Here is an 11,311-nt window from a genome sequence, read left to right as displayed (position 1 = left end):
GTACTGAGCTTATGGCTCCAAGTACTGAGCTTGTGGCTCCTCAGCTTATGGCTCCAAGTACTGAGCTTGTGGCTCCTCAGCTTATGGCTCCAAGTACTGAGCTTGTGGCTCCTCAGCTTATGGCTCCAAGTACTGAGCTTATGGCTCCTCAGCTTATGGCTCCAAGTACTGAGCTTGTGGCTCCTCAGCTTATGGCTCCAAGTACTGAGCTTATGGCTCCAAGTACTGAGCTTGTGGCTCCTCAGCTTATGGCTCCAAGTACTGAGCTTGTGGCTCCTCAGCTTATGGCTCCAAGTACTGAAGAAACTATAGGTACAAGGAATCGAAAAGCAGTTACTACATGCTGAGTTGTTTTGAGTGTAGAGCCTGGTAAATTGAGCTCTTGTTCTCATCTTCAGAGGCTCCACTCAGATGCCATTTACCCCTCATTCTTAGCGTGTTTGGACCAGCCCTGACCCACAGAAACTCCTCTTAGAGTGTACTCCAAGTCACCAATTTTACCCAGCTTGATGAGCAAAATACCTTTAGGAAGAAACCTGTAGTCTGACAATGGCAAATTTAAGAGTTTCTTAGAATGAGAAAGACCAAACATAATGAATAGAGTGGAACTATTAAAGAAACAAAGAGTGATGGATTGTAGAGGCTTGGCCCAGGGAGTGGCACTATTAGAAGGTGTGGCCCTGTTGGAGTAGGTGTGTCATTGTGCATGTGGGCTTGCAGAGCCTCAGCCTAGCTGCCTGGAAGCCTGTCATCCACTAGGAGCTTCCAGATGAGGATGTAGAACTCTCAGTCCCTCCTGCACTATGCCTGCCTGGAGGCTGCTATGTTCCTGCCTTGATGATAATGGGCTGAACCTCTGAACCTGTAAGCAGTTCAGAGCAGTAAAACCCTAATTAAGACAGAAGTTGGTACCAGGAGTGGGGTATTATTGTGATAGGCCTGACCATGCTTTTGTTTGGAGGAATGTGGATTTTGGGACTTTGGAGAGCAGTGGAATACTTTAAGTGGGGCATAATGGGCTATCCTAGAAGAAAAATGGAAGATTTTGTTGCTGTTAGTGGTTAGAACTGTGCAGACTTGGCCCAAAAGGTTTCAGAGGAGAAGAATTTCTATATGTGGCATAGAGACTGTTCTTGTGGTATTTTGGTGAAGATTATACCTGAGTCTAAGGTAAAGAGATTTATATTAATTGCATTGACAAAGGAAGTCTCAAAAAAAAAAACTCAGCAGAAACTTTGTTCTTAGGTTAAGTCTCATGAAGAGCAATCTGAACAAGCATAGGAAACTTAGGAAGGAAAAATATAAAATATATGGTTTGAGTATTAAAGGGGTACCAGAAAGTGAAATAGAGCTGATTCCTATGTTTTAGAAGATAGCAGATTAAGGGAGTGGGAAATTTGTGGCAAGATCCTACCCAGCTAAGTTTAGATCTAGGCATGGTGGTACACATCTTTAATCCCAGGAGATAAAGCCAAGCAGATCTCTGAGTTCAAGGCCAGCCTGAGACAGAGCAAGTTCAAGGTGAAGGAAAGTTTAGGGCCAGGTGTGATGGTACACATCTTTAATCCCGGGAGACAGGCATACAGATCTCTGAGTTCAAGGTTAATCTACAGAGCAAGATCCAGGACAGCCAAGCTTAGGCAGTGAAGGAGTTGGAAAACAGAAAGCTGGTGAGAATGTAATAGACCAAGGGGGTCATGTTCTAGTTACTGAAAGCAGCAGAACCGGTCAGCTTTGGCCATGTGGCCTGGCTTTGGAGTGAAAAAATAGGAAGGACTCCTGGGCAATTGATGCTGGTCAGCTGGAGCTAAGAAATTAGTGGTGATTAAGAAGAGACCAGCATCACTGAGGTGAAATCTCTGGGAAGTGTTTTCTGAGAGCACAAAGAAGCTGTGTTCCAGAGATAGCCAAGGTTGTACCTTGTGCTGCAGCTGGACTTGGTAATGTGTAAGAGTCACCCAAGTGGTACTGGTTTTGAAGGCATGAAGGGGTCATAGAGACCAGCTGAGGCTTGGCACTGTGAGAAGCCATGGAAGGCTATTGGTGAAGGTGCAGCCTCAGTTTCACTTGATGGCCATGACTAAAGGGATCATGCAAAGATATGAGGCTTAGCACCATGAAGAAAGCCTATGAGAGGCTAGTTGCAGTGGAAGACCCCAAAGTATTAGAGATGTCAGTAGCATGGGATGATCTCCAAGGACAGCAGTGACAGTGGAGTGGACTAACCTGAGTTTAGAGTGCTACAGATGGTAGAACTGGAGAAGTGACTGCAGCCCTTTGGACGAGACCACACATTGTGTGGATTCCAGACACTGAAACAAAAAGCTATAACATTGAAGTTTCCTTGGAGACTCCAAGATGTTCAAGATGCCAGAGCCATGGACTATCTACTAAGGAAAGCTTCTAACAGGGACTGAAACCAGCCTGGGAAAAAGAAGTTTGTTGCAGTCAACAGAGATGAAAAAGGAGTTGAAGATCTGAAGACCACTTTGACATCAGACATGGAGATGCAGAGTTTGGAATATGATGGTTTGTACATACTTAGCCCAGGGAGTGGCACTGTTCGAAGGTGTGGCCCTGTTGGTGTAGGTGTGTCACTGTATATGTGGGCTTTCAGTTCCTTACCCTACCTGCCTGGATGTCAGTCCTCCATTTGGAGACTTCAGATGAAGCTGTAGAACTCTCAGCTCCTCCTGCACCATGCCTGCTTGGATGCTACCATGTTCCCACCTTGATGATAATGGATTGAACCTCTGAACCTGTAAGCCAGCCCCAATTAAATGTTGTCCTTTATAAGACTTGCCTTGGTCATGGTGTCTGTTCACAGTAGGAAAATACTAGCAAAGACACAAAGGAAACGATAGAGCTATTATAGGGTGTGTTAAAAGGTGAAATTTATATGTTCCCTGCTCTGTTTTACCATCCCACACAGTTCAGCTTGCATAAATCTATGTTTAGAGGAGTACATATGTGGATGTGCCTACTTCCAAGGCAGGATTTCTGAAGCTCTGGGTTAGAGCTAATGTGGCCTGGATAACTCTTTTAGAGGGAAATTATTCGTGCATTTTAGCATTGTCCCCGAGATTTAGCAGATTTACAGTGTCTACTAGTTATCAGCAAATATACAATATCCCAATTGTGGCAAGAAGGGCCAAGCGTCAAGAGGAGATGGTGGTAGCTGTAAACATTATGACTAAGATCAAAACTCTTAATTCATTGATAATGACAGCAATCAGGAAAAGGTCCCATGGACTGATTTCTGTGTTCACTTTAGCACACAGAGATGACAAATTTGGATATAAGGTCCAAATTTTCTTCTAATTATTAACTTTAAAAAATTTATTTATTTTTATGTATGTGCATACACTGTAGCTGTCTTCAGACACACCAGAAGAGGGCATCAGATCACATTACAGATGTTGTGAGCCACCATGTGATTGTTGGGATTTGAACTCAGGACCTCTGGAAGAGCATTCAGGGTTCTTAACCACTGAGCCATCTCTTCAGTCCTTAATTATTCATTTGTACACCCATAAGTTAGTACTGCTATTGGATTTGGCCAGTGAAATATCTGATAGCACTTGCTGCAGAGATTCTTAACTGGACAAACTGTTGAGAATATGTGATTGTGGAATTCACAGCCTTAAATGAGGCATGCATATCGTCTCTTCCATGGGTCAGGCAACTCCTTGGAAGGCAGTAAAGGAAGAATGTAAGAGGTAGAGGGGAGGGTGGAGTAGTGTGGACTCACGTCTCTAAGACATGACATAGCCTTTGCATAACTGAAGCCTCAGCAGCTCTTAATACCTGGAGAAGATTGGGCCTTCATATTCTGTCACAGAGAGGGTAGAATGCTTATGAGCCTCTCTCCCATTCCTGAGGACTGGTAGAAAGGTAACAGTTGCTACACAAGAGGGGCTTATGATAGACTGCTCTTCCCCTAAGAAGGATCTCTAGGTAATTAATGCTTTCAGAGGGTGAGGGAAATTTACTTCTGTGGTGTATGTTCCTGCCTTGATGATAATGGACTGAAATTCTGAACCTATAAGCCAGCCCCAATCATGTCCTGTTCACAGTAGTAAAGCCCTATGTAAGACAGAAGTTGGTACCAGGAGTGGGGTATTGCTGTGATAGGCCTGACCATGTCTTTGTTTGGAAGAATGTGGATTTGGGGACTTTGGATTTGGAAAGCATTGGAATGCTTTCAGTGTGGCTTAATGGGGTATTCTAGAAGAAATATGGAAGATTTTTTTGCTGTGAGTGGTCTGAATTGTGCAGAATTGGCACAAGAAGTTTCAAAGGAGAAGAATTTCTGTATGTGGCATAGAGACTGTTTTTGTGGCATTTTGGTGAAGAATGTGGCTTCTTTTGGACATTGCCTGAAGAGTCTGTCTGAAACTAAGGTGAAGTAATTTAGATTAATTGCTTTGGAACAGAAAGTGTGAAAACATCCTGGTATAAATTCTTTTGTGTGGTTACTAAAATTCTGCCTTATGAGGAGCCTTTTAATGAAAAGCAGCAAGTTGAGAGGGAAATATACAAGATATATGGTTCAAGAATTTAATTAAAGGGGTACCAGAAAGTGAAATAGAGCTGATTCCTATGTTTTAGAAGATAGCAGATTAAGGGAGTGGGAAATTTGGGGCAAGATCCTACCCAGCTAAGTTTAGATCTAGGCATGGTGGTACACATCTTTAATCCCAGGAGATAAAGTCACAGAGCTGAGCAGCCAGCCTCCAGACAGAGGCCCCAAGGAAGAAGGACTTAAACTATAGCTTTGTGACGCCATATCTTAAACCCAGCCACACAGAACAAGGGGGGGGACTATGTCTAGCCCTGAAAATCAGTTAGTGAACACAGCAGCCTTCAGTTATGTGGGCTCCTCTGCTTTTAGAGTGAAAAATAGAAGGACTGGTCAATTCTTGGTTAGCTGGAAGCTAAGAAATTAGCGTGATTAGCAGGCCCAATATCTCTGAGATGAAAACTTGAAAACGACTCTGGGCAGTGATGCTGGTCAGCTGGAGCTAGAGAGGTGGTAATGATTAAGAAAGACCAGCATCACTGGTGAAATCTGGGAAGTGTTTTCTGAGAGCACAGAGAAGCTGTTCCAGAGAGAGCCAAGGTTGTACCTTGTGCTGCAGCTGGACTTGGTAATGTGTAAGAGTCACCCAAGTGGTACTGGTTTTGAAGGCATGAATGGGACATGAAGAGCAGCTGAGGCTTGGCACCATGAAGAGAGCCTATGAGAGGCTACTGGTGAAGCCTAGTTACAGCAGAAGACCCCAGTATATTGAAGATGCCAGGACCCATGGGATGATCACCAAGAACAGCAGCAGCAGTGGAGTGGATCAACCTGAGCTTAGTGTGCTACAGAGGGCAGAGCTGGAGAAGTGACACCAGCCCTTTAGAGGAGTCCAAAACATCATATGTGGATCCCAGAACTTGACACAAGAGACTCTAACATTGAAGCTCCCTTGTAGACCCCAAGATGTTCAAGATGCCAGAGCTATGAGCTATCTGGTGGGAAAACTGCTAACAGAGAGTGAAATCAGCCCAGGAGAAAGAAGTTTGTGGAGTCAATAAAGTTGAAAAAGGAGTTGCATATCTGATGACTGGTTTGACTTCAGTCATGGAGATGCAGAGTTTTGCCCAGCTGGTTTCCTGTCTTGCTCTGGGGATTACAGTTAAGTGATTGGATGGATCTCAGAAGACACTTTGAACTTTGGACTTTTATCATTGTTGAGACTGCGGTAGACTATGGGGGCTTTTGAAGTTGTAGTATGTATTCTACATTATGCTATGTTTAGGTATGGCCCTTATAGACTAGTATATTTGGATAAGCCTATGGGAGCCAGGAAGTAGAATGTAATGATTTTTATATGCTTGGCCCAGGGAGTGGCACTATTATAAGGTGTGTGGCCTTGTTGGAGTAGGTGTGTCACTGTGGGGTGGGGCTTTGAGATCCTCATCCCGCCTGTCTGGAAGTTAGTATTTCAGTAGTAACCTTCAGATGAATATGTAGATCTCTCTGCTCCTCCCGTATGATGCCTGCCTGGATACTGCTATGCTCCTTCTTTGATGATAATGGACTGAACCCCTGATCCTGTAAGCCAGCCCCAATTAAATGTTGTCCTTTGTAAGAGTTGCCTTGGTTATGATGTCTGTTCACAGCAGTAAATCCCTAACTAAGATACTAGGGCTGGGTAGGTTCTACCAACGTATTGGGATCAGGAATAGTGGGAGGGACAACAACAGGGCACTTGGTACTGATGGGCAGGTAGGGATCTGCTAAATAACTGCTCCACGCATGCTCCTCTAGGTAACCTTAATTAAAGTTATGGGTTGACAGAAACAGAAAAACAAAGAAACAAATAAAGAAACATACCCAACCCTGTGAAAATAGAAAGAAGACTAGTTGAGAAAGTCACTGAGCTCTGGAGGATTGGGAGGGGGGATACAACATAGTGATGGGACATAGTCATGGTTACAACATATTGTGTACATGTATATATGCCACAACAAAATCTATTAAAACATACCTCCCTCCACGGTGTCAGAATCCTGTATTTGTGACTCACTTACTTCACATGGGCCAGGTTCTGGTACAATGCGTAGAACTAAAAAAATAATACCACAGTTAAAAGTGACAGGAGCAGTGGATGTCAAGATCGTTCTGTGGTTAAGGGTACACACAGCTTTTACAAAGGACCCGGATTTGGTTTCCAGAACTCACATAGTCACTCACCTGGTGTTTAACTCTGCTTCTAAAGTTGTCGTTTCCTCTTCTCACCTCTACTGGCTCTGCACGCACATGGCACACATCTACACATGCAGCAAATTCATGTACATAAAATAAAAGGAACTAGATCTTTTTTTAATGTGACACAATCAGCTGCATAGGAAACAGATCATTTTCTATCATAGTTCATTAAAGACCTCGGCAGATGTGTCCCGTGCATGCATGTGCTCCTGTTCCCCTTTAAGAGCAGAGCTCAATTTTGCTGTTAACTCCACCCTCGCCCTTGCCCTTGCCCCAGCTGAGCTCCTCCATACCCTGTACACAGTCAAAGCTTGTAGTTATGGGGCCAACTTCATCTACCCCCACCCACTGGACCCACACTCCCAAGCACATGTGGTCCCTTCTCTTGCCAGAGACATCAGACTCACACTGCCAAATCCACCCATCCCTGCAACCTTACCAGAGAGGTGCACTGGACCCATACCTACAAATCTACTGACTAGCTACTTACCACAGGAGCACATGTTTCACGTCAGTTTTTCAGCCCTCCTTCTGCCCCTCTTCTTTATGGAGAGATCCCAGTCTACTATTCTAAAAGGGAGGAAAGAAAGCATAGTGAGGAAATACTGGATCAAAGCAAAACCAAAAAGCTACAGGGCAAATACCAAATTCTGCATCTCCACGTCTGATGTCAAAGTGCTCCTCAGATCCCCAACTCCTTTCATTCAGCTTTGTTGACTGCAACACACCTCTCTCTCTTGGGCTGATTCCACACCCAATCTGCAGCTCTCCTTGGCATGTATCCCATGACTCTGGCATCACTAACACCTTGGGGTCTCCACACACTCTAAGCTTTACCTTCACAGAGGCATGCAATGGCTCATCTGGGCTTCCATGCAGGGACACCCCTAAGACAAGCCTTGCCTCAGTGGCTTCCCTTAGTTAGAGAGGGAGAGTCCATAATTCCTTTTTTGTATCCTTGACTCTAAAGCCAGAACCAAGTGGCCAAATCTTTTCAGTTCTGCTTGCTGCGTCTGGAATGTGCCCCCCTCTTTCAATCACATCTGCGTCATAGAACAAGTCCCCAAACTAAGAAAAGACATACCCATACAAATACAAGAAGCCCACAGAATGCCAAATAAACCAGACCAGACCAGAAATACAGCACAAGACAGTTAAAACACTAAGTATACAGAACAAAGAAAGTATATTGAATGTTGCAAAAGAAAGGTTGCAAGTCACAGCAAAGGAAAACCTATTAGAATAACAAACAATTTCTCAGTGAAAACGTAGAAAGCCGGAAGATCTTGGAACAATGCAGTACATTGCTAATTTACCCAGTAAAACTATCTGCCACAGCTGAAAGAAAGAAAAATTTCCCATGCTATAAACAGCCTAAAAATTTTGTATCTCATAAACAAGACCTAAAGAAAGCACAGGAAGTTGTATTTCAGGCGGCCAAAAGAAATGCGCGTAGCTAAGAGATTGTTGACAGAAATACAAAGCCAGCATCACAAAAGCACAAAGTACCAAGAACATAATATCACCAAAAATCAACAACATAATGGCTAAGTCTGCATAGTCTTTTAAATATTAACTTTAAATATCAATGGCCTCAGTTCTCCAGTTAAACAACATACTGGCTTAATGGATCAAGAAACAAAATCCATCTACCTGTTGCCTATAAGAAAGGCATCTTAAGTTTTAAAGATAGACACTAGCCTCTGCCTTAGAGTAACACGAAGGACAAAGGTCTTCTAGTCAAATGAGACAGGGGACAAGGGAACAACTGGCATTTCTGTTGTAATATATGTCAAAATAGACTTCAATGTAAAGTTAATGAGAAGAGATAAAGAAGGACACTTAATTCTAACCAAGAGGACAATTAAGCAAGACATTACTACCCTAAACATATACGTACCAAACACTGGCACACCCAATTCCATTTAAAAATGTCCTTATTAGTGGACCTAAAGACACAGACTGCCACCAACCTGTTAATTCTCTGTGAGTTCAATGCCCCACTTTCTCCAATAGACAGGTTATCTGCACAGACAGTAGACAGAGAATCACGAGAATCTGATGGTATCATCCATCAAATGGATTTAAGCGAAACCTACAGAATAATCCACACAAACACCAAAGGGCATACATTCTACTCAGCAGCACAAGGACAGGTCTCCAAAACAGACCACATCCTGGGATACAAAACAAATCTAGAATTTCAGGAAGATTAAAACGACCCTAAGCATCCCATCTGATCACGATGCACCAAACCTTAAAACTGACAGCAGACAAACCTCCAGTAAATACACAAATTCAGGGAGATTAAACAATACATCATTGAATGATGAATGGGTCAAAGAAGAAATCAAAAAAGAAACAGCATTTCCGGGAAACTAGAGAAAAAAAAAAAAACCCACATGAAACCTCTGTGATACACTGTGGAAGTAGTCCTTGGAGGCAAAAATATAGCTCCAAGTGCCAACATTTTAAAAAATGAGGAAAAAAGGCCCACCTCAGAAGAGAGGAATGGGCTTCAGGCCCCCAAGTAACCTCTGAGCAGGGGGGCTGGGCGAGTAGCTAGCCTTTTGTCAGGCTGGCAGCCCAACCAGGTGAGCCATCTCTCCACCCCCCTCCACCCCCGCACCCCCTCCCTCCCTCACCCCCCCTCCGGCGCGCCCCCAAGGCCGGCTCCGCCCCCTCTTGGAGTGGGTGGTGTGCTCCTGCGGCTCCTGTTGTGTCGCAGGCACACGCGCCGTTGGCGGAGCTGCAGATAAAGTGGTCTGAGCAGGACTGCCATTGCCCCTACCACCGCGCTGACTGACCGAACCGAGCGGCCTAGCGACCCGACTCGCTTCCTCCCTCGAGTCCCCACAGCTCGGGCCCATCTTTCTCCAGGCTTCCGGGCCCAAAGTATGTAGCCCGTTTCTGGCCGCCTGGGTACCCCGCGGCTGACGCCCACCCGGGTCGTCGAGGGTGCCAGGTGCGCAGCGCCGAGCAGCTCGCTGCGGCCAGAGGCCCAGTCAGCTAGCGGCCTGCCCGGCCACGGGAGCCTGCCTCTCAGGCCTCCGTCCCACTCATTTCTGTTCCCCTTCCTAGGGCCGTCTTTATGGGCCACCTTCTTTCGAAGGAGCCTCGGAACCGTGCGAGCCAGAAGAAGCCTCGTTGCTGCAGCTGGTGTCGCCGCCGGCGCCCTCTCATCCGACTGCCGGGCCGGACGCCGACCAAGTCGTCCCCACAGCCCGCGGCGGCGGCCCGCAACCGGGACTGCTTCTTCCGCGGGCCCTGCATGCTCTGCTTCATCGTGCACAGCCCCGGCGGGCCCGCCCCCGCCGGCCCAGAGGAGGAGCCGCCGCTGTCGCCGCCGCTGCCGCGGGACACGGCCTACGCCGCCTCCCCCTTGCAGCACCTAGAGCCGCGCTACGCGGCCCTGGCGGCCGAGGACTGTGCCGCTGCTGCCCGCCGCTTCCTGCTGTCGTCGGCCGCCGCAGCCGCTGCCTCCTCGGCCTCTTCTCCCGCCACCCGTTGCAAGGAGCTGGGGCTGGCGGCTGCCGCAGCCTGGGAGCAGCAGGGCCGGAGCCTCTTCCTGGCTAGCATGGGGCCCTTGCGCTTTCTGGGGCCGCCGGCCGCCGTGCAGCTCTTCCAGGGGCTGCCGCCACAGTCCGAGCATCCCTTGGCTCCCGACCTAGTGTGCAACTGGAAGGACGACGAGGTTCCCGACTACACCTACTGCAACCAGCCGCGCTGCGGCGGCGGCGGCGGCGGCGGCGGCGGGGGACCTGTTGGGGGAGGTGGCTTGCTGCTGCAGCCGCTAGATGCTGGCTACTGCCAGGCCCCAGAGCAGCCCCTGCCAGTGATGGGCTCCAGGCCCACCTCTCCTGCCTCAGAGTGTTCCTTCATTGAAGCCACCGGGGACACTCTCCGGGCTGGGAGCATCACCCCATGGTCCTCCCAGCAGCAGGCGGAAAGCCGCAACATAGACTGTCAGAGGCTCCCCGATCCCTGTGGTTTACTTAGGGATTCGCCCCCAGAACCCCTAGACATCAACCAGCTGCCAGGTCCATCGTGCTTGAGGTGGATAAGGGATGACTAGGCCCAGGGATGCAGTTCCTCCCCAACCCCGCCCTGCCCCTCGCCCCCCTTCCTGAGGCTGTCTCTGTCCTCCCTGTGCAAGGAGGAGGGGATTCCCCTGACAGCCCGGGGGTCGCTTGAAGGGGAGACTGGGCAGCCAGTCAGCCCCGTGCTTAAGGCCTGTTTTGAAGTAGAAAAGCTTGGAGTCTGCTGAATGCCTTGTAGTAGATTAGGTCTGTTTCCACAATTCAGGATTCATTTATTGCATTAGCAAATCCCGATATAGAAACTATTAGTTTTCTGTGGAATAAATATATGCATACTTGAGCAACTTCTATTTGGTGGGTAACAGCTTTACATACCGATGTTTGAAAAGTTTTCAAACTGTCTTCAGGTTTGATCGCTGCTAGTTAGTGCCAATAACTTACAATTAAGCATGTACCATGATCCGTCACTGTACCAGAGCTTTATATATACAAATCTCATGGGTTCCCTCCA

General features: G+C 47.0%; 1 protein-coding gene and 1 long non-coding RNA gene across 5 annotated transcripts in view; one reads left to right on the top strand and one right to left on the bottom strand.

The window, feature by feature from the left end:
- LOC116888843 overlaps positions 1–9,971 on the bottom strand; it is a 13,722-nt gene extending 3,751 nt beyond the window's left edge. The window contains exons 1-4 of one of the 4 annotated variants that reach the window (XR_004386344.1): positions 9,861–9,933; positions 8,734–8,785; positions 6,746–7,330; positions 6,276–6,617 (exon numbers count right to left, since the gene is read on the bottom strand). This is a non-coding gene — a long non-coding RNA (uncharacterized LOC116888843). Of the gene's footprint in view, positions 1–6,275; positions 6,618–6,745; positions 7,331–8,733; positions 9,146–9,860 lie in introns of those variants that run through there. The other 3 variants (XR_004386345.1, XR_004386342.1, XR_004386343.1) reach the window with 3 other exon arrangements.
- The window catches only part of LOC116888842 (F-box/LRR-repeat protein 17-like), a 2,552-nt gene continuing 723 nt past the window's right edge, over positions 9,483–11,311 (top strand). Inside the window, exons 1-2 of the mRNA XM_032890112.1 lie at positions 9,483–9,655; positions 9,842–11,311. The exon at positions 9,842–11,311 is cut by the window's right edge and continues 723 nt beyond it. Of these exons, the coding sequence (XP_032746003.1) occupies positions 9,852–10,835 (984 nt within the window). The 5' untranslated portion in view covers positions 9,483–9,655; positions 9,842–9,851 and the 3' untranslated portion in view covers positions 10,836–11,311. The remainder of the gene's footprint in view (positions 9,656–9,841) is intronic.

This window comes from Rattus rattus, chromosome X (genome assembly GCF_011064425.1).
Source record: "Rattus rattus isolate New Zealand chromosome X, Rrattus_CSIRO_v1, whole genome shotgun sequence".
Taxonomy (NCBI): Eukaryota; Metazoa; Chordata; class Mammalia; order Rodentia; family Muridae; genus Rattus; species Rattus rattus.
Note: the sequence above shows the minus strand (reverse complement) of the source record. Positions and strands in the feature narration are given on the sequence as shown.